The sequence below is a fragment of the Epinephelus lanceolatus genome, chromosome 7 (genome assembly GCF_041903045.1).
Source record: "Epinephelus lanceolatus isolate andai-2023 chromosome 7, ASM4190304v1, whole genome shotgun sequence".
In the NCBI taxonomy this organism is placed as follows: domain Eukaryota; kingdom Metazoa; phylum Chordata; class Actinopteri; order Perciformes; family Serranidae; genus Epinephelus; species Epinephelus lanceolatus.
This window is the reverse complement of record NC_135740.1, coordinates 41471417-41494213: the sequence shown is the minus strand read 5'-3', so window position 1 is coordinate 41494213 and position 22797 is coordinate 41471417. Positions and strand designations below refer to the sequence as shown.

General features: G+C 39.9%; 1 protein-coding gene across 1 annotated transcript; it reads left to right on the top strand.

Annotated features, from left to right (window-relative positions):
- The first annotated feature begins 11306 nt into the window (after window positions 1-11306).
- hopx (HOP homeobox) lies at window positions 11307-22797 on the top strand. Its single transcript, XM_033632714.2, has 2 exons — window positions 11307-11682; window positions 22480-22797. The coding sequence occupies exons 1-2, from the start codon at window positions 11539-11541 to the stop codon at window positions 22561-22563; spliced, it is 228 nt and encodes a 75-aa protein (XP_033488605.1). The 5' UTR covers window positions 11307-11538; the 3' UTR covers window positions 22564-22797.

Sequence of the window (22797 nt, the reverse complement as noted above, 5' to 3'; positions counted from 1 at the left end):
TCCACAGGTATTATCTTGTATGTGCTAGTGTACTTAAATCAGTCCATTGATATCATGACATCACGCCTCTGACTCACACATCACCAGCTGTGTGTGTGACTGAGCATCTGCATTCGAGTCGCGCTGACTGTGAGAAGTCCCAGGAGCTCCTGTGATGAGTGTTCGTGACGCGACTTTGACACTTGTACCTGTAATTACATGTAAAAACAACACTTTGCTGCGTGCCTGTATGGTGCAATAATCCGTCTCACCCACAGACTGTGAGGGGATGATCCCATGTCTCGCTGCAGGAGCGCCACACGGGATCATCATGATTCAGACTTTTTGTCACGAGTATGATTACCTCAGGGTTGTTTTATTTTCCCAACGGAAATCACATCCTGAGGGAGCAGACTGCTTTATCCCAGATAATCCTCACAGTAATAGTTTTAGATGAAGTCAAGAGCCAGATTTCAACATAGCGTGAAAAAAACTCACTTAAATGATTAGTTAATTGTTTTATATGTGGCTAAAAAGGTCTCTTTATAGAACAAAGCGAAATACACTGGCAGTTTTCATGACCGACAACAACAAGAACAACATTTAAACTCTTTCACGGTCTCACAGGAGCCAACATCCCAGACAATATCCATTCTCTGGTCACAGCATGTATTAATGACATGTAATCACATGTCTCCCATCTATAAAAGACTGTACAGTGCACAGTAAAGTTAGTGTAGAGAGTTAATGTGAGCTCTTTGAATCATTAATCAGGTAAATTAAGCGATACCCTCCTAGCACCCTCTGTGCTCAGATGAGAACATCACATTTTGGTTTTGCTGCAGCATGTAATTCATTCTGCTTCACTTTGACCTGTTGTCCTTGTTTGTGGACACTTCTGGTGTTAGTGGTAGTGAGAGCACAAAACACTAATCCATGTGCAAACAAGATGGCAGCCATCTCTGCCAAGTCAGTCTGCAGCCGATCCCGACACGAAAGTGGACAATTGAAATTTATGATTAATAATGTTTATAGTTTAATATTGCATTACAAATTTGACCAATTCAGTATTTGTTCATGGATGTTAGGACTTTATTATTGCAGCATGTCACACAGGCCAATTCAGTGTGACAGACTGTTCCTACAGAGAAAAAGGACATTCCAGCTCAAAGTATAGAGCAAGGAAAATTCATACAGAGTTACAAAATGAATAAATTACAGTTTAGGTTTTGCACAACAATGTTCAGGCATTGAAATAATCAGTTTTGTGCTTTATGACACACTTGGAGCTGTTACAAAATAAACCTAAAACCTGGGACATGCCCAGAAAATCCCACACACTGCTCTTGCTCAGCTTCACAATTTATAAGTGACCCTAACATTTCGGTCCCACTGGACCTTCGTCAAGACTGTTCAACACCATTTTTTACAGCACTGAGCTTAAATAGAAACTGCTCCCCCCATTCCAAGTGCACAGGTGTGGAGGGATTATTAATCAGCTGTGGGTGTGTTTCACATTAACTGACAACAACCTGTGCACCATCTGTCACAAACCTCACAAACAAAAGACAACAAGGCAACAAGAAAATCACACCCACGCTAAAACATTATTAGAACAGAATTGTACATAGAGCAGTGTGTCTGGGCACACATTGATCATGACCAATTGAACTCTGCTAAAGTGTGGCGTATACGCACATACCCAGGAATACACGGGGTGCACTTGTGGCAAAAAAAAAGTTTTACAGAAAATGTATGTGTTTGGGAGGTACTGAGCGTACAACTGGATGAACGAGACTTGGATTGTACTGCACAAGTTGTGTGGGAGTTTTTTAAACGGATGTTTCGATATAATTAAATTTTTGTTGGACGTTGTCCCCTATGACTTCAATTCATGGGGGACCACGGCGGCCATGGTTCAGAGGTAGAACGGGTCGTCCACTGGTCATAAGGTAGGTGTTTCGATCCCCGTCTCCTCCAGTCTGCATGTCGAAGTATCCTTGGGGAAGATACTGAACCCCAAATTGCTCCCGATGGCTGTTCCATTGGTGTGTGAGTGTGTTACTGAATAGCAGTTGGCACCTTGTATGGTAGCCTCTGCCACCAGTGTGTGAATGTGATACGTAGTGTAACTGATATACAAATGGTCATTTTGCAGCTGAAGTATTCCTTTAATGCATTGCATTGTGGGAGAACAGCATCCGTCCTCAGCACATTCAAAATTTGACCATATTTAGTTTACATTTGTCTGATTTGAGCATATTAAGTTTGAATACACACACTCTCTAGTCACTACATCTGCTTAAAATTAATATGTACAGTATGATGAACAGAGACACAGTTTATGTCTCATAAACTGAAGGAAACCTGAGGACAGTACATTCAGCTGGAGAGGTGTCGACAAAGTAGAGAAAGATACAGATAAAAACAACCAAACAGACTCAACCTATAGAATGTTCTTATCTACAACATGTTAGTGAGTGGAGACTGAACTGTTCTAAATACAGTACAAAGTGTTTCAGGCTTAACTGGACAGTTTGTGAATGAGACTACTCTCTGGGAATGCCGTCACTAAGAAGTAGATAGTGTCAGAGAGATATAAGAGCTGTCCCACAGATAAAGTATCATCAAAACTTTTAGAAGTCATTTAGAATACATTAGTAGTTTCTTCTACACCAGTGTGCCAGGGTTTTCTAGTGTTAGAGCGAAAAAAGCTTTAAAATAAACTTCCTCTGTTTGACTTGCATTTTGTTTTTCAACTTAATGAATGATGAAATTCATTTTAAGTAGCATTTTCCCACCAGTTTAATACTGCTGCTGAAGTCAGTTGACATTTTGTGGTATTTTTATCTCATCATTGTTTGTAATTTTTGTGGTTTTATAATTGTTTTCCTGGGAATTAAAATTGGAAAGCAGTGAGTCACATCAACATTTGCTCTCTGTAGTCCAGTACGTATCTGATCGGGCCCAGCTCTGTCTTTCATACTGCAGGGCTATTATGACGCAGTGTCATGTTAATCATGCCACCATTAACAGAAAATGCAGAGGAAATAAGGCACAATGTGATTTGACCAAGTAAGACATGCTCCTGGATCAACACCCAGCATTGTATTCCTGGACAATCAACCAATCACAGCCCTCTGACATCATCAGTGTGCTGTTCCTGTGCTTCTTTCAAAATGCCTTTGTGCTTCCTCTGAGCTAAGCTAGTTTCCAAATCGAAGTTAGCACAATTAAACATAATCTTCCTTATGAGCTACTGCAGGGTTAGCGAGTTAGTTTGCTAAGTAGGTAGGCTGTACTAACAAGTAAGCTTGCGAACAGGCTAGGATATATGGGAGTTAGTTTGCTAAGTAGGTGGGCTAACGTTATGCTAACAAGTAAGCTTGGCAACAGGCTAGAATATTAGCCAGTTAGTTTGCGAGGTAGGTGGGCTACACCAACAAGTAAGCTTGCCAACAGGCTAGGATAATAGTGAGTTAGCTTGCTAAGTAGGTAGGCTATGCTAACAAGTAAGCTTGACAACAGGCTCAAATAATATGTCTTTTTTAAAATAAAAAGTATAATAGCATCTGTGACCTTATGCGCTCCTCCTCCTCCGTTTAGCTCAAATGAGGAAGGAACCGGCACCTTTGGCGACAGAAGTGATCATAAACAAACATAAACCCTGCACGGTCCGCCATGTTGCTTTGACAGTTTGGCATGACTTGCCTGGAATGCTATGAAGTCGTGAGTCGTGACTTGAAGTGGTGACTTACGAGCTCAGAAACTTGCCTGGAATGCAGCATTTCTTTGCTAATTAGGTGGACTATGCTAGCAAGTAAGCTTGCCAACAGGCTAGAATATTAGCGAGTTAGCCTGCTAGAATATGCTAACAAGTATGCTTGCCAACAGGCTAGGATATTATGGAGTTAGCTTGCTAAGTAGGTAGGCCATGCTAACAAGTAAGATTGCCAACAGGCTAGGATATTCGGGAGTTAGCTTGCCAACTAAGTAGAATATGCTAACGAGTAAGCTTGCCAGCAGGCTAGGATATGAGCGAGATAGCTTGCTAAGTAGGTAGTCAATGCTAACAAGTAAACTCACTTGCTAATATTCTAGTCTTGGCAAGTTTACTTGTTAGCTTAGCCCACCTAGTTAGCAAGCTAACTCAAAAAAAAAAAAACCCTGCAGTAGCTTATAAGAATTTTGTTCGGTGTTTCTGCGGGTTTTGTTGAATTGCACTTACTTCAATTTGGAAAAATAGCTTAGCTCTGTGTCAAATTGTCTCAGTCTCTTTTAAAGTTAAAAAGGAATCGTATTTCTAAAAACATTTCTAAGATGTTGAAAACATGATTGTACAATCTTTGTGACATGATGCTCAAAACTTAAATAACTGTTAAACCAGACTTTTACTTCTAACAACAAGCCTGATATGATTCAACAGGGACTGAAAATGAGGCTGCTGACCATCAGGACAGAGAAACGTTGGCTCACAGATGATTTGCACTATTTCCTGCTCTGGCTGGAAATAAAGGGTCGTGACCTGTGATATTTTTACTCTGGTGGTGGACTCACAGCCTCTCACTGTTATCATGGTGTTTCTCTATTTTGGGCTCTTTATAAACCCTGTTATCCTACGCACACAGTGGAGGGAAAAGCACCGAGCTGTTCAGCGTGTCAGCAGTCTGTCAGATTATCTCTGTTTGTTTCTGTGAAGATTCGGGGTTTTCAGACACAGCGTGAACCTCAGTAGCTGCACGACACTGATTATTGCCGAAATAAACTCCTACTGTTTGATACAAGCACTGAAGTGCGTTTCTAGTCAGGAAAAAGTGACATGTCATGTTGAGGAAGATACAAAGATCATCTGGGTTTTTACTCCCAACATTGATCTTGTTTTGTTTTTCAGGGAAATATAGTAAAATATTTAGTTTTTATTTTGTTGTTTACACTTACAGTGACTTGGTTCAAATGTTTTACCTCACAGTTATTTAATAGCTTTCAACTGCTCATTTAACTTTGTCCAACTAATTACAGATTAATATCAAATAATTAAATTTTACAGTTTGATTTGACATTTATTTTGGTCTGTAATTAAAAGTAGGTAAAACAAAATTACACCCTAAAAACAGTACACGAGAAAACAATGCAACATAGTAAGACAAAACAAGAGAGAAACATCACACTACTTTATTTATTTGTTTATTTATTTATACAATATCTGTATTATATATATATCTGTATCAAATGCTAGTCTGATCATATATTTTTATATATATTAATTATATATTAATTGAAAAAGTTAAATTAAAAAATAATAATAATAATTATAAAATAAATGAATACAATAATTTATGAAAATAAATAAATTAAAAATAATGAATAAATAAAAATACTTTCCTCTCCATAAATGAAACCCTTAAACTGAAATATAATATTTTTATATTAGATTTGATCCTTTACATCTTTACAACACATTCCCCTCAAATTAAATTGTCTTTCCTTTATTTTAAACAGGATCATTTCAGGTAGTCATGCAGCAGGTGCATTTGAGGACACAGCGATCTACTGGAGCTAAAATCAATAGCAGAGAACAGACGTTTGTGTAAACAGTGAAACAGTGAAAGGAAGTCGACTTTACATCATCAACAAAAACATGACGGTGTTGAACACAGGTTGCAGTCCAACCCTCAGAGTGAACTTTGGATTATTCAGACTTTCTTATCAATGAATACGACCTGAACATTCAGCGGCGGCCAATCAGCTGTGACGGCAGAAGCTTTCCTCTGTATTCCACAGAACTGTTTGTTTGTCATAAACGGACAGGTTGTTATCAGCTGAATCACCATATGCTACGCAGGGACGATAATCATCCTCTGTGTGTCAAGGACAATATCCACGTGTCTGACTAGTGTGAAAGAACACATTTATTAAGCCTTCAGTTAAACGGTCTAAGTTTCACCTCCTTGAAATACCTTAAATTTGGACATATGATGGTTGGACAAAGCATCATCTGATTTGACTTTGGTGGTGATATCATCCACCTAAAGTATTTAGTCATTTCTGTGTTCAGTTGTTTATGTAACGTCCAACATCTGGCACCTTCTTGCTGCTAAACTGTTTTGTATTTTGTGTTTCTTGATTCAAAATCAAACATGGAAAACCAGGAATAAATATACATAACTGTTGCATGTTTTGCTCTGGTTGGTATTGTTAGAATCAGACACATGGTCTGCTGTTGTTTAAAAGGTTATTTCATTTTGATATTTTATAAACACCTTGAATATTTTTGATTGTTAGAATTTGGACATTAAGTTTTTCTTGGATTCCGTGCACTGTTGCACCATCTGTTAGAGGGTAGCTTCGATATTTTCCAGCCTCAGCTCTATTTCCCCATGTTTTTGTATTTATGTGGCTGATGGGAACCACAGTTAGCAAAATTGGTCCAGTACTGAGCGAGACTGCTGCAGCCAGCAGTGGCAAAACAGGCTACAATTCAATCATGTGGGGCAATTGAGCACCGTCAGTTTACATCCACTTAAAGTGACAACATTATGGAAAGGATCCCTACAGAGATAGACCTCTTTGTTAATGAGTAAGATCCTTTGTGTTTAACCAAAAACATACCCAAAATCGCCATCAATAAACTCACCAGACTGCCTTTAGATAAACCTCCGCGACACGGTCCCAAGCCTCATCCTTTTTATTTTGGTCTCTGTAACTGAACAGCAACACATTATGAAGGACTGAGTGGGCGCGGATGCAAGTAATCAGCTTCTCGATATCCATTGTCGGAACAAGTGTGCTGTAGGAACCAAAGTTACATGGCTTGTTCTCTGGGACCTGCTTCACTGAAGCACGTCAGCATTCTGACTGGTTGTCGCTGAACTGCGTCAGAGCTCATTGCCATAAAATAAAATGAGTTTTAACTCCCCTCCGGACCCACTCTGGTCGCTTTCGTCACCCAAGACCCGCGGCTGACGACCAGGTCGCCCAAGTCGCTTTGCTCACATTGAAAATTAATGACTTCCACCATGTTGGAGGCTCTGGTCGCTGTTAGTTTGAACGTACATTAAGAGAGACACAGAGATGCTCCTCTGTTTAATCTGTTTGATTAGTCTATAATCATCGGTCTATATTTTTTGCACGTGCTACGCTAAAACAGTCTGTGAGATGAGTAAAATTACAGCAGCACACGCACAATACTGTGGACCTTTTCCACTCTCACTTTTGGTCACGCTGAGTCAAGCCATGCCGTACCAATTTGTGTTTCCATTGTCAGTTTAGACGCACCATGCCATGCCGTGCTGCGCTAGAGATGGACCTTCTCCGGAGCAGGTCCAAAAGCCAGGCCACCCACCCTCAAGCGGGTAGTGGTGATGTCTTGCCGACCTCAGCCAGCCAAACCCCGACAACCCTACTTCTCTCTTTCAAACAAGCTGTGTTTGTGTGTTTGTGTGTGTTGCAAGACTCATTCACTTTCAGTGAACGTACACTGATGGTGCACAATTCCCCCAAGTGGTGACATTACAGCCTGGTTTGCTTCTACTGGCTGCAGCCCTCTCCTAAATACTACAGTTTCAAAAACTGCTGTTCCCATCAGTCACTTGGACAATAAACATGGGAAAATAAGCTCCAGTTTGGAAAATACCAAAGTTATCCTTTAAGGTAGGGAGATGCCAGATTTGTAATGTTTTAATTTGATGTCCTGCCAACTTTTACAGCAGGTTGTTTGTTTTGAATATGCACCAAAAGAGTTAAACTTAAAGGTCAGTTAGATTTGATTACGTGTATTGAAGCCTACTGCTTTTCTTAGCACTAACAGTCCTTCATGGCTCCTCATACTGCTGGTGTCCTGTGAGCAGAACAGTGGGTGGTAAACGGTTCATTTAGACTTTCAGGCTTTATATCCTTTCTTCTTCTTTGGTGTCTATTACAGCTGGTTGGAAGTACACAGAGAAAAGTCTTCACGCTTTATTTTCTTTCACTGTATTATTCTTTCATGCCTGAGGACCTGCTGGCTCTCAGATATCAACATCTGTCTCCTTACACCCATAAATCTTTGCATTGTGGTATCACTTCCTCAGACTGGCTCAGATTACTCTTTGCACTACAAATAAACACAACTATAATCCTGTTTAAAGAACATAAGATCACTTTTCCCAATTAAACTAAAGAAAACTCCTCTGCAGTGTAAATAAACAGTCCCAGACTTGTTAAACGTGCCTGAAAACCCCCAAAACACCGAGCTTACATGTTAAATACAGTAGATCCTAAACATTAGTGCAAATACGACTCAGTAAAGGATATATAAACACGCTGAATGTGTTTTGACTCGTATTAACTGGTGTATCATCAGTGAGATTAATGTAGGCCAGATATTATTTGCAACCAAAATCCAAGAGGCAAGAGGAAATCACCCAGCGAGCTTTGCAATCACTTAAGTCGAGCTCTCAGTGAGAGCACCACATAATTATGGGTCTAATCAAAATCCAAAGATAGCATCAAAAGGAACTGTGTGTTGGGAGCGGAGGAACATTATCAGGCCCGTATTTACTGTTTCTACCACCAGAAAATTCTACATGCAGCGTCAGGATGTTTCATTTGCACAAGACTCACTGCAACAATCTGCATCTGAGTCCTGGAAATATTCCACTCATTACAGCACAGTGAACACTGCATAATAACGTTTAGCAGGGAGGGGAGCATGTGAAGGGTGTGTATGTGAGACAGTGAGGAGGATTATTGCTTAAAAGGAGTATCTTATCTTTGCAGTCATGCTTTGAACAGGTGCCTCCCATAGTGTCAGTGAACACGTTCAGTAATTAAAGGATGAGAATAATGAACATAAACAGAGAGATTAAACTGAAAGAAATCTCCTTAATGTTCCTGTTGGGTTATAAACAATGTCTTTTATACTTAATAACTGTGAGATATGAAGTCGTAAGATTCTAGTAAACATACAGATATATATCCCAGCTGTGATGCTACAGTTCAGGAAGTTACTCATAAATGATTTTTATAGTCTCCTGTTGCATATTATTCCTGTGACTTTTTTTAGTTGTGGGTTTCAAGTGACCTTTGTCCTTCTTTAAAACATAAATTCTATCTAGAAAATACACCTTCCATGCAGCCATTTTATGAAGACAAAAAAGCCCTTTTTAGACAGGAATTGTGCAAATTTGCAGGAAAGCCCAGTCAGTCTTCTTTCAGCATTGGCAGTATAAAAACAAAATCAGGGAGTGCTGCCTGCCTACTTTTGTTTATGCAGAATGTGCCTTTTTCAGGGCAATGGGGGGCGTGAGCAAGTAACAAAACATGTAGCTCAGCGTGTGATATAAACAGTGACGTGGGAGGGAAGCCGTGGCTGGTCAGTCCTTCAGCGATTCTCTCAAAAGTTGGCCCGTTCTTCACCGTCCCCGTCATCTGACGGTTAATGGCCTCTTCGTTTGTGAGGACAAGGAGGGCGCGCAATTCCTTGTCTCCCCAGTTTCTCATCTTTACAGTGTCTGTCAGGTTTGTGTTTCCCTCTTGATACTAGCTGCTCATTCCTGCTATCAGCTATTTCCTGTTTATCCACTGCCAGTGGCTCGCACGTGCGGCGTCATCAACAGCTCCTCCCACAAGTCATCAACAGCCCCTCCCGTGGCGGAAGGGCGCCTCGTTCTTTTTAAACTAAAAGGGTTCCGCCAATATGTCTACCCTACGAGGCGGAAAATTGGGCACCTTGGATCAACTCGCCAATCCGGCTCTGTGTGTCTAAACGCTTGCAGCTTGCCGGCAAAACGGGCCAACATTCGCCAAAAATCTGGCAGTGTAAAAGGGGCTAATGTTAGCTTAATTAGCTAGCTTGCTGCAGTTAATTATATATGCAAGGAAAAGACCTACTTGAGGTGCTTTCCCATCCACCTCTTTATAATTAATATTTTTTAGGGACCTTTATTACTGGACAGCTGGAGGAACACAGGAAAGGTGGCGAGAGAATGGGGATGACACGCAGCAAAAGGGCACAGGTTGGAATAAAGTCTCGGCTGCTGCAAGGGGTTCAGCCTACACGGGGTTAACACTCTACCTGTTGAGCTAGAGGTTGCCCCACCATTCCCCTTTTTCATGTGCATTCTCAACACATTGTCACTCCGACCTCGTCACATATCGGCATTTGCTCATGGACTTTCCACGTCCAAATATGATGTGCAAGGTACCCTAGGTGTGTTGGTTGTTGACGTTCTTGGACACCGTGTCAAGTTCCGCCTTTTACATACAGTCTCTTTCAAAATAAACGCACTACGACGGTACAACACCGTAAATTGATGTGTTTTTCCTTCAACAACAAACACATGTTGTTGGGTTTTGGAAAAAAGAACAGGGTTTGGCTTTATAATCTTAAGGGATGTGAACGCTGCTCTCCCATGTGAAAGCTGGTGTTCGTTGGACCCATGGTGGATGTGAAAAAAGTTTTTAAATCTGTTTTTGTGTTTGTATTAGACAAACAAAATAGGACATGTTGATCAGTGAGCTTTAGAGGTGTTGGCAGATTTCTGATCTTGTAGACAGACTCAGTCCATTGGGACTTGGGTTGGAAACTGGAGGGACAGTCCAAGTCCTTATTGGGACCAAATATGGAGTGTTGACTGGTAGCTGGGTAGGTGCCAGTTCACTTCCTGAGCACTGCTGAGATGCCCTTAAGCAAAGTACCAAACATATTTTAAGCATGTTTAGTTCCTGTTTGTGTTCTTCTTCTTTGCTTCCAGTCTTTATGCTAACTCTTGGCAAGACAGCAAATAGCCATATTTGCCAAAAATAAAATTAAATAGCTTATTACTTCTATAACCTAGTAGCCACCACACAGAAGCTCCTTTAATTCAATTTAATCTAAATAGCATCATAAAAACAGACTCTGCAACACTGTGAAATTGGGGAATTTTCAACTATGGCGCCCCCCAGTGGCAGTACCATCATAACTGGAGATATACCATAAAAACTTGTACTCATACAGCAGAGGCTTTAATTTTTCTGTTTTGTTTCTCTTCCCTTTATATGACTGAAAATAAGTTATATTATATATTTTGTTTTAAAGTCTCCTTTAACAGTGTTTCAGTAGCTGGTGTCCTGAAGGCTACTCAACTTTATTGTACTTCCGCGTGCCAGCACTGCAGGTCAATAAAGTTAATTTCTTCCTGATAACTTCCCCAGTAGTTATTACTGTGATCATCCCATAATATTCCTATAATGTCCCTTTAAGAGATGTTGTTTGGGGAGTTGTGTTTTTTAGGGGAGGGCTCAGCTGGTGGGAACGGCCTCATGACGTCCCTCTGTTGACAGTAGTAAAACACACCCTTCACACACTGCCTCCACTTCACTCACACACTCCCGCCGAGCTGCCAGAGACTCACCACCGCTGCTGCTGCTGCTGTTCCTCCACCTCTCCATCTCCATCTCCATCTGCGCGCCACGGTGCCTTTCACTCTGCGCGTCCAGCTGTGCGCACATCTCTCTGCGGAGCTCCCGACCAGGGCTGAGGAAACTGAACTGTTTATAAAACTCCCGGACGGACCGGAGAGAAACTCAAACAGGAATATGTCTTCTAAAACGGAGTGTGTGAATCTGTCGCCGTATCAGATCGGAGTGCTGGAGGATAATTTCAAAAAGGACAAGCATCCGGCCGGGACGTCGCTCATGTTGATCGCTGCAGAGGCCGGGCTGACAGAGGAGGAAACTAAAGTGAGTGCATGTCAATACTTCTTCTTATTTTTCTTCTTCTTCCTACAGTCTGTGTGTGAATCTGTAGAAAATGTGTGGAGTTAAGTTTCCCCAGTACTGAACAAACAGTGTGGAGCATTTCTATAAAGATTATTGAATACATAGTCTGCTACAGATCATTGTAATACTTCTGTGTAGCCTGATACTAAGTTAAAATGAGACTGGTTTGTAATCAATGGTGATTTCCCACGAAATCGCTTAATTTGAAATAATTTTACAGTTTATAGTTTGGGTTTTTTTCATCCTCAGATTTATGTATTTATTTATTTATAATTAGATTTTTTGTTTAAAATTTCTTTCTTTATTCTATTTTATTTTATTTTATTTATTAATTTATTCGATTTTTTGTTTAATATGTATTCATTCTATTTTATTTCTTATTTTATTTATTTATGTATTTTTCTAATTAATTAATTAATTATTTTTTATTAATTTTCCATTTTATTTTATTATTTTTATGTATTTACTTTTATTTATGTATTTATTATTTTAATTAATTAAGCAATTTTTTTTATTTATTATTTTATGTTATTATTTTTATTTATTTTATTTTTTTATTGAACAGGCACAGTGCACACTGCACCAGAGTTAGCTATAAGCTTTTTTTTTTTCATCTGTAGTCCCTGGGCAGAATAGAACATATTGATGACACAGCAGTATCAATAGCAAGACAGCACAACATCAAGTCATCGCAACAATAACAACAGCAGCAACAGGACACCTACAACATTAAGATATGACAAGATTTCATAGTGTTAGATCAAGTGTTTGAGTTCATGTGTGATGGGCACGTGATTGGGTTGATTTCAGCCATGATTTCACCTTAAATTTGAAATCAACAAAGCTGCTCTGCTGTCTCATCTCACTTGGTACTGAGTTCCAATAGTTTGTAGCTCTAACAGAGAAGACTGATCTACCAGACTCAGTAGAGATGCCCTCACATTGTTTGAGCAGGAACAGCCAGATCAGATTCTCTGTGGTTTCCCTTAGTCCTTCCTGTACTTACAGTTTTCCTTTAATTGTACAATGTCATTTATTTCCATATAAAGTCTCACGTCTGGCTGCTGTCTGTGCACTTTATTGAGCAAGAGCTTAAAATACCAAATGACAAATTCCTTGAGGAGTGAAAGTGTCCTGTTTCTTAAGAATACTCAGTTTGTCAGATTTTTTGAGGTGCAGATTTGGATGACACTGAGTTTAACTATATAAACCGCCACTGAGTAGTTTAATGCAGCAGTTCCCAGCTGGTCCAGATTTCTCCTCAATCATCAGTTCAAGGTCCACACAGTTTAATACATTCAGCGTCATACTTGTGTTTGGCCGTGTCATCGAACTAGTTTGCTGTCTCTGTCACGTAACTGAACAAGTTTTTCTGGAAGGAAAGATTAAACCTGGAGTCGCTCCACTGACGGTAAATGGAGCAGGTCTGTGGACAGTGTCCGTGTGATCCCGTGGCTAATATATCTGTCAGAGTGTCACAGTGTGATGAAATAATCCTCTTTGGAGTGTAAACTCTGACCACAAAGAGCAGCAGCACTCCGTTGATCATCACTGGAGCAGCTCCAGGTCGTTATTCCTGATGAAGTCATGTCAGAGTTGAGTTTCCTGCTGCTGTTGTTCACCTGCACAGGATGACCTGAAGTTTAAAGACGCGACTTTATGGAAAGATCATCTGTGGGTCAAACAGTGAGGCTGGTTGGGCTGTGATGTCACTTCTGTTGGCAAAGTTTGAGCTTCTTCTGTGGTCGCTATCGCTGCTTGTGTTTATGCTACTTTCATATTTGGTTGGATGTGGGAACGTTTTGCTGAGCTGCTTCTGATGTACCAGGAGATAAAAAACTGACAGCATGTGTCAGTAAGGCTCCTAATATGCAGCAGGAACTTTCATGTACAGCTGAAACAATCTGTCAGTTAATTGTCATCAGTAAAACACCTGAAAATTAAGTAATTATTGTTAAGACATTAATAGTTTATATACATTTTCAAGTAAAAATGCCCCAAACATTCCCTGGTTTCATCTTCTCAGATGTATTTGTTGCGTTTCTTTATAAAGTGAATATCTTGAGTTTTGGACAGTCAGATGGACAAAACAATTTAAAGATATCAGATTGGGCTTTAAGACATTGTCAAGGGCACTTTACATTATGTTCTGACATTTTATTGACCAAATACATCAGTTAAATGTTAAATAAATTTGCAGTTTAGCAGTTGAGGCCGATACTTTTTAGTTGTTGTTGTGAAAGTACATTCTTGACCTTGGGAAGAGCACACTGACAAAATAATCCAATCTCAGTGTTCACTCGCCAGCTGTTTCTAGAGCTTTCATTCACATCTTTAGTGGAAGGAGTTTGTTTTCATAAAGGATGCAAGCATGAAAAACATCAGGCTTTAAAATAAAATATAACCTAAGTCTTGATTGCTTTTATTTTGTTTTTCCTTGTAGGATGTGGGGAATCTCAAGTTAGAGTTTATTCAGCCCCATTGCCAGAAAAAAATAGTGGCATTGTACGTTTCTGCAAACCACAAATAACACAGTTACATTTGCTCATTTCATACGTGTCATGTCAACGTTTCTAAAATGACATAGTAAATAAACTGACTTTGTCATGTAAAGGTGGAGGAGATGGTGGATGGCGTGATGTCTGCCAAGCTGCAGGCCATCAAACAACAAAACCAGTTGTGTTTTTGTAGTGATCTGTCACTGTGTTTCCAGCAGGTTTTTAGGCACCAAATGTGAGTGTTGTATAGCGACCCATCATTGTATTTCCAGCGGGTTTTTAGGCACCAAGTGTGAGTGTTTTGTAGCAATCGGTCGCTGTGTTTCCAGTGGCTTTTTAGGCACTAATCATGAGTGTTTTGTAGTGATCTGTCACTGTGTTTCCAGCTGGTTTTTATCACCAAATGTGAGTGTTGTATAGCGACCCATCATTGTATTTCCAGAGGGTTTTTAGGCACCAGTCATGAGTGTTTAGTAGCAATCGGTCGCTGTGTTTCCCGCGGTTTTAGGCACCAAATATGAGTGTTTTGTAGCGACCCATCGCTGTCTTTACAGTGGGTTTTTGGGCACCAAATGTGAGTGTTTTGTAGCAGTTCCTTGCTGTGTTTACAGCAGGTTTTACAGCCCAAAAAGCGGTTGTTCTTCGGCGAGACATTGCTGCTTTTCCACCAGGGAGAGTTCCCATCAAACCGAGTATTTAAGCCAAAACACAATCTTTTCCTAACCATAACCAAGTGTTTTTGAGCGTTAACCTAACCACACATTAAGCACAGCATTGCTGAAACTTAAAGTTTTAACATATTTGTTACATAATAACGTGCACATGCAATTTATTTGTAGTTTGCAGAGGCATACAATGCTGACATTTCTTCTGGTGATTAAGTTGAGTTTATTAGGGCTGCACCCAACAGTTATTTTCCTAAGCAATTAAACTGCTGATTACTTCCCCAGTTAATCTATATAACTTTTAAAAACAATTAGAGTCCAGGGTGATGTCATCACATATTTCGGTCAGTTGACAAAAGTCCAAAACCTCCGAAAAATACTCAGTGGCTATAGTGTGGCAAGGAAAGACAGCTAATCTTCCCAACTGAGAAGCAAGTTTTCCCCAATAAATAATTTAAACAATTATCAAAATGTTTTGGTCATTAATAGACCAATCATTGCGGCTCCAGAGCTTATAAATTAACACATCACTACTAAGATGGAACCAGAAACACAACCACCATTCCCAAGAACCACCAGCTGACGACTATTAAGTACAAAAAGCCCATTTAAGACTACTGTCATTTCTATGAATTGACAATGATATAAAATATCACATTATCACTAAGGTATTTAATCTCTACCACCACCACCATCCCTCTTCCACATGTAAACACTCCCACCACCCTCTATCTGAGGAATGCCTCACTGTAAAGTCTGTGCAACTGTCACATCAGGAGCCAGATGTGAAGCCTCAGAGTGCCGATAACAACATGTTGAAAGTGCTCTGAAGCTCTGCAGGCACCTTCAGTAGCATTCCTCTGATAGATAGATCATTGTAAAGGCACTCTGAGAATTTCCGTTTTTTAGAAGTAAATGGTAAAAGTCTCGTTTTGGAATGAAAATTGTCAGGTGGTATTCCCCTTCAGGATTAGGCAGGGAAACACATGACTATTTGCTTAGCTGTACTCACCAGGAGGTGAAACCCTACATGTAAATGTTGTCATTTGAGTTCACGTAACGTAAGGTTCATGTCATAGGCAAATTTCTGCTGGTGTTTGTGCTCGAGAGGCTGACAGACGGGTTAAGATCTCACATGTCATGGAACAGTTTGTCTTTTCATAATTAGCTCTTACAGTACAAATACTTCACCGTTTAATAATGTCACAAACATGCCAGTCGCTGTTCTTTCCACTTCATCTCCACAAACCAGTTCCTCCAGTTTTCTCAAGGCTGAAGTTAACACAGGCACAAAAGAAACTGCAGCAGATCTAATCCTTGTGTGTAAACTGGCACATCAGATGTGTTTTGTACTTTTAGTGCAGGTGTAGCTTCTTTTACACCTTGTCTATTTCTGTATAGTCAGCTGCACTGATTTAAAGGAATATCAGATGTGTGTAAGATGAAAGACTGTAAAACCTGGACGGAACCAGCACTTCTCAGCCACTGTTCGCTGCTCACCCATAACCTTACGCTGAGCTCGTAACATGAAACACCAAACCATGTTTCTTTTCTTAAGCCTGAGCTACATAACTTTACTTAAACCATGTTTCTTTTCCTAAATGTAAACTACGTAACTTTACATTAAATAATTGTTAAACGTCCAACCATTATTCTTTCCTTTAACCTAACCTACATCATTTTTTTTCTCTCAAACCTAACCGTTTAATACCTAACTTTATGTTAAGTACGTAACGTGACAACGCCCAACCATTATCCATATGAAATGTGTTACATTTCATTACATGCTAGCAACATAAAACCAATGCAGATCCAAAACCTATTACAAACAGACACAGTTTGAAATACGTCCTTCACATGGTTAGCATCATGAAATGGTTGCGGTTTGGTTAGGTTTACAGAAAGAAAGACGTGGTTAGGTTTAGAGAACCAAATACTTGTTTAGGTTGAGGGAAAACATTGTGGTTTTGGTTAAAATAACTATGTACAAGACATTAAGTAACATAATCAACTTTACGTAAAGTACCTGGCTAAGTACTTTGTGTAGTTGGGAAAAGTCTGTTAAGTCACGTAATCAGCTGACTTTTGGTTTCAAGCTGGACACAAACAGCAGTCTCCTGGTCGAATGTCCATGTTTGTGTGACCACCACGAAAAAACATCATCATTGACTTTGCATTGGCATTCTTTTCATGTTGCCAGCACGGCATTTTAACTCATTTCATGGCCACCACCACAAAATGGGTGCTAAAAGTTCGTGTCCGTTTCACGTATTTCTGTGAGACTGCCCTCTATCATGACTAGGCTGTGTAAGACAGATGACCGAATCCATTCCTCAGTACGTGCAAAAAATATTCTCTAAAGTTAGCCAAAGCTAACTCGCTAATGAGGCTTCAGCAGTCGGAGTTAGCCAAACCAAAGTGGTTTGGTTGGATTCATGGCCTGTGTTTCTTCCTGGTGGCAACAACCCTACATGCAACTATCAGGACATTAGACCCCTTTGTTTCGACTCGACACCAGTCAGCACAGTTGAGGGAATTTCACACTAGAAAAGATTGTACCTTTGACAGATATACATTTGATTTGGCTAACTATTACGGCCAAGCCCCATCTTACTAGAACAGCAAAAGGTCTTTCATTATTTGGCTCCATCTACTGAGGTTTATAATTCAGCTTTTCCTGCCTGCAGAGCAGCCATGAAAAATGTTTGCCAAACTGAAACTGCATTATGCTTGGTCCTAATTCCTCTTCCAGTGTTAGTGACTGTTTCCATTCATCGTATACAAAGGTGGGAGGTGCCGGGCCAACCTGACAGGGGAAGCCTGGTCCAGGGTGAGGTAAAGGTCTGGCCCCTCATCAAAAGACCTGACTTCATTTCCAGCTGATGTGGTGTTTTTTTTTCTGGCTCTCTTTTTCTTCCATCTGCACCCCCCCTGTCGAGTGTTAACAAAGCTCTCATTGGAGAAGGTTTAGCTGAAGAAAACACACCCCGGCTACCACTCCCCGTTTCACATTAACAACATTTACAATGTGCTTCAGCCTCTGTGCGGCATGTTTGAACTCCTTTCATAGACCGTTTTATTTGTTTTCAGCGCTGCAGTCAGTAAAGGTAGAGTCAAGTTTGAAGTTAGACCTCATTATGTAATCCAGTGCTAGTCAATTGGAAAAACTGACATAAGTACCATTGTATGGGTCAGCAGGATTATAAATCTCACTATTGTTCTGAAATGGTATGTGTGTAATGCTTTTACAAGACGTTCAAAGATCTTTTGGACTTAGAAAAAGGACCACAAACACAACAAAGTACAAAACTGACTTACATTCAAAACCTTGTAGAGAAAATGAGGTTTTGAAAAACTAAACCTTTGTAGACTGGATCTTCTTTAGTTGAGAAATATCTATTGATAAACTGTAGTAACTTTTCCCCCCAGATTTATGTCTTGCATCATAGAAATGAGCTACACGAATATGAAATCCCAAAACACAGATGAACTGTTCAGAGAGCAGTGCTCAAATTGATTTTGTCTTAAGCACAAACCCAGATGACTCCGAATGAGAAACTCATGTGCTTTCAGTACGAAATGTGGAAACCGTCCCTCCTGCCAGGCGTATGTCTCACAAAGCCCGCCAGGGTCTCGTGTCTTAAGACTGTTGTCCCAAATCCCTCCCTTTCCCCTCTGCCTTATCGAGATGATGTCAGCGTTGTTGTGAATCCCTTGACAACATGAACCACAAGGCAGCTATGTGCCGGGTCACGGGTGTGTGTCGAGGCACTCGGCACAGTCATCATCTGGTCGGAGTTTCAGTGGAGCAATTACTGGTGGAGCAGTCTGTAAAAACTGGATGGAAACATTGGCCTTTTGTGGTTTCTCTAATACAACTTAGCCTCAGGGTCACTGCTGTGTGTATGAGTCAGTGACCACACTTACAGGCACCAAGAAATGTGACTGTAATGTCATTATGAAGTTAATTGAAGTCAGAAAGGAAACATAGCTATAGCAAATTAAAATCACTTTTAATTAAAAATTTTATATTTGGAGTTTCTGTATTGATGATGCACTCTGGCCACAGAAAAACAAAAACAGCTGGTATGAAGATCCATGATCCAAAATTATTTTCACCATCCTGAGACCTTTTTATGATTTAATCCTGACTAAAACTTTAATTCTGTGTTAATTTGCTGTTTCAGATGCCAAAAACATGACTTTTTGCAATCCTGTTATCCTTTTGACATATTCACATGTGCACTCTGTATGATAACATAAAACTATGATACAGTTAGGTCCATAATTATTTGGACAATGATACAGTTGTTGTCATTTTGGCTCTGCACACCACCACAATGGGTTTTAAATGAAACAATGAATACCTGCTTAAAGTGCAGACTCTCAGCTTTCATTTAAGGGTTTTCTCAAAAATGTAGTATGAACCGTGTAGGAATGACAACCATTTCTTTACACAGTCCCCCAACTTTAAGGGCTCATAAGTATTTGGACAAACTAACATAATCATCAATTAAACAGTCAGTTTTAATACTTGGTTGCAAATCCTTTACAGTCAATGACTGCCTGAAGTGTTGGACACATAGGCATCATCAGATGCTGGGTTTCTTTCCTGGTGATGCTCTGCCAGCCCTTTACTGCAGCCGTCTGCACTTCCTGCTTGTGTTTTGGATGTTTTGCCCTCAGTTTTGGCTTCAGCAAGAGAAACGCATGCTCAATTGGATTCAGGTCAGATGATATGACTTGGCCGTTGCAGAACATTCCACTTCTTTGCCTTAAAAATGTCTTTGGTTGCTTTTGCAGTATGCTTCAGGTCATTGTCCATCTGCACTGTGAAGCATCGTCCAATGAGTTTTGAAGCATTTAGTTGAATCTGAGCAGATAATGTAGCCCCAAACACTTCAGCTTTCATCCTGCTGCTCTTGTCAGCAGTCACATCATCAATAAATACAAGAGAACCAGTTCCACTGGCAGCCATACATGGCCATGACATAACAGTACCTCTACCATGCTTCACTGATGAGGTGGTGTGCTTTGGATCATGAGCAGTTCCTTCCCTTCTTCCTTCTCTTGTCTTCCCATCATTCTGGTAGTTGATCTTTGTTTTATCTGTCCATAGTATGCTGTTCCACAACTGTACAGGCTTTTTAGATGGTTTCTGACAAACTCTAATCTGGCCTTCCATTTTTAAGGCTAACCAATGGTTTGCATCTTGTGATAAACCCTCTGTATTTATTCTAGTGAAGTCTTGTCTTGCTTACAAGAGCAGCAGGATGAAAGCTGAAGTGTTTGGGGCACCATTATCTGCTCAGATTCAACCAAATGCTTCAAAACTCATTGGACGATGCTTCACAGTGCAGTTGGACAATGACCTGAAGCATATTGCAAAAGCAACCAAAGACATTTTTAAGGCAAAGAAGTGGAATGTTCTGCAATGGCCAAGTCATATCATCTGACCTGAATCCAACTGAACATGCGTTTCTCTTGCTGAAGCCAAAACTGAGGGCAAAACACCCAAAACACAAGCAGGAAGTGCAGACGGCTGCAGTAAAGGGCTGGCAGAGCATCACCAGGGAAGAAACCCAGCATCTGATGATGCCTATGTGTCCAACACTTCAGGCAGTCATTGACTGTAAAGGATTTGCAACCAAGTATTAAAACTGACTGTTTAATTAATGATTATGTTAGTTTGTCCAAATACTTATGAGCCCTTAAAGTCAGGGGACTGTGTGAAGAAATGGTTGTAATTCCTACACGGTTCATACTACATTTTTGAAAAAAGTCTTAAATGAAAGCTGAGAGTCTGCACTTTAAGCAGGTATTCATTGTTTCATTTAAAACCCATTGTGGTGGTGTACAGAGCCAAAATGACGACAACTGTATCATTGTCCAAATAATTATGGACCTGACTGTATACCCTACAAGTAGCATAATGTTACATGCTAATCATTTGCATGTTAACACATCAACTGTAGACACATTAATTTGCTAAACATTAGCATGTTAACGTTCTAAATGTAGACCTATTTTTATGCTAAACATTAGCAACTGTAGGCACACTTATAAGCTAATGCTAGAATGATAAGAAGCTAACGAGCAATTTATTACAGTTAGCTACTGTTAATATGCTAACAAACAAACAGATTCCAGTATGTTAAACTCAGTGGATGCATGGATTACACACCATGCTAATGCTTGGAAGCTAAAATTTAAAATGTTGCATCTTAGTGTACAGTTAGTGTTCCAACTGTAGGGACATGAATAAGCTACTGCTAGTATGATGAGAAGCTAACGAGCAACATATTACATTTACTTCTAATATGCTAACACACAAACGACAGTGTGCTAAATGATACATGCTAAATGTCCGCATTACAGTATATTAAATTCAAAGGCTTTTTTACATGGACGTTACCATGCTGACGTTTGGATGCTAAAATTTAAAATGTTGCATCCTAAATGTTAGCGCATGTTAGTGTATGCTCCAGGTGTTAATAGCACATTAATGTTCCAACTATAGAAAAATTAACATGCTAAACATTAGCATGTTGTCATTCCATCAACATGATAAGAAGCTAATGTGCATCATATTACATTTACTGTTTTGAAAAGATGTTAACACACAGACAATAGCATGTTAAATGTTACATGCTAGATGTCCAAATTCCAGTATGTTAAATTCAGCGACTATGTTTACATGGATGTAAACATGCTAATATTTGGATACTATAAGTAAAATGTCACAAGCTAAATGTTAGCGTATGTTAAACAGCTGTTTAGGGTAACTTTAGCCATGTTAACACGATCTTAATAGTATGTTAATTTGTGGGTTCCACGTTTAGCAGCTTTGTGTATGTATTAAACATACAGCATTTTAAGTAGTACATTTTGTGTCAGACAGTCCGATTTGATATAGCTGTTTCCCCATCGTGGCCTAATAATGTTTATGCGAAGCTAGGTTAACATGTTCTGACTGCAGCTTCATAGTGCAGAGAAATGAGATTGACATCTCTTTTCCTCCCACTCTCAAATATTAAAGTATGCCTTTATCCAAGCAGTGTAATGGCAGCTTATTCACCACATGAAAACACCCAGTTGTAGTACTACTATTATGAACAAGACAATAGGCTGGTGATTAATGGGGCTGTAATGTTCAAGTTACCTCAAAGCAAACTGTAACAGGCACCAATTGAAACATTTCACAGGTCTTTAGGCTGCACATAAACAGGTCTACTATAGTTGTTTCAGTGTCTCGTGTGTCTAACATGGTAACACATCTGAGATCTCAGTGACTGTTAAAAGGTTGTTGTGTAGGATGTAGGCCACCAGTGGCCTGAGGATGAAAACATTGTGTTAGTAGTGAATCTGGAGAACTCCATGTTTTGTTAAAATCATTCTTGACACTACAGTAACTCCACCTTCTCAGGAATATTCATGTCATGACTTTATGCTGTCAGCCGGACCGATTACCTCATCGTGCTCGTATTTCAGGCTCTGCATCAGTTTGTTTCTATACAAAACCTCCTGTCACCTGTTGCTAACACCTCCCATGGGTGTGTTTGTAATTTCCTTTTTGTTTACTCTTTGTCCTCCAGAAATGGTTCCACCAACGTTACTCACAGTGGAGGCAGGCGGAGGGACTTCCGGCTGAACTGGGATCAGTGTTGGACCTGGCCTGAATAAGAATCTGCTGGATGCCTGAAGCTCTGCGCTGACCTTGTTTCTCCTGAACAAACTGACCCTACCACCTCCTCCCCATACACTTCCCCTCTCCACGTATCATTCTTACTTTATTTTTTTAAATCTATGAAGCTATTTTAACTTGCTGTACGGAATGTGAAGGTGTTTGTGTGTTGCTGCCAATATAACCGCCGTGTTTACAGAAATAAACATATTGTTATCATAAGTTAAAA

Bases quoted from the DNA above. Each gene is read 5' to 3' on its own strand.
- hopx (XM_033632714.2), top strand. From the start codon at position 11,539: ATGTCTTCTAAAACGGAGTGTGTGAATCTGTCGCCGTATCAGATCGGA. The intron at 11,683-22,479 runs GTGAGTGCATGT...TTTGTCCTCCAG, and splicing joins TGACAGAGGAGGAAACTAAA to AAATGGTTCCACCAACGTTA.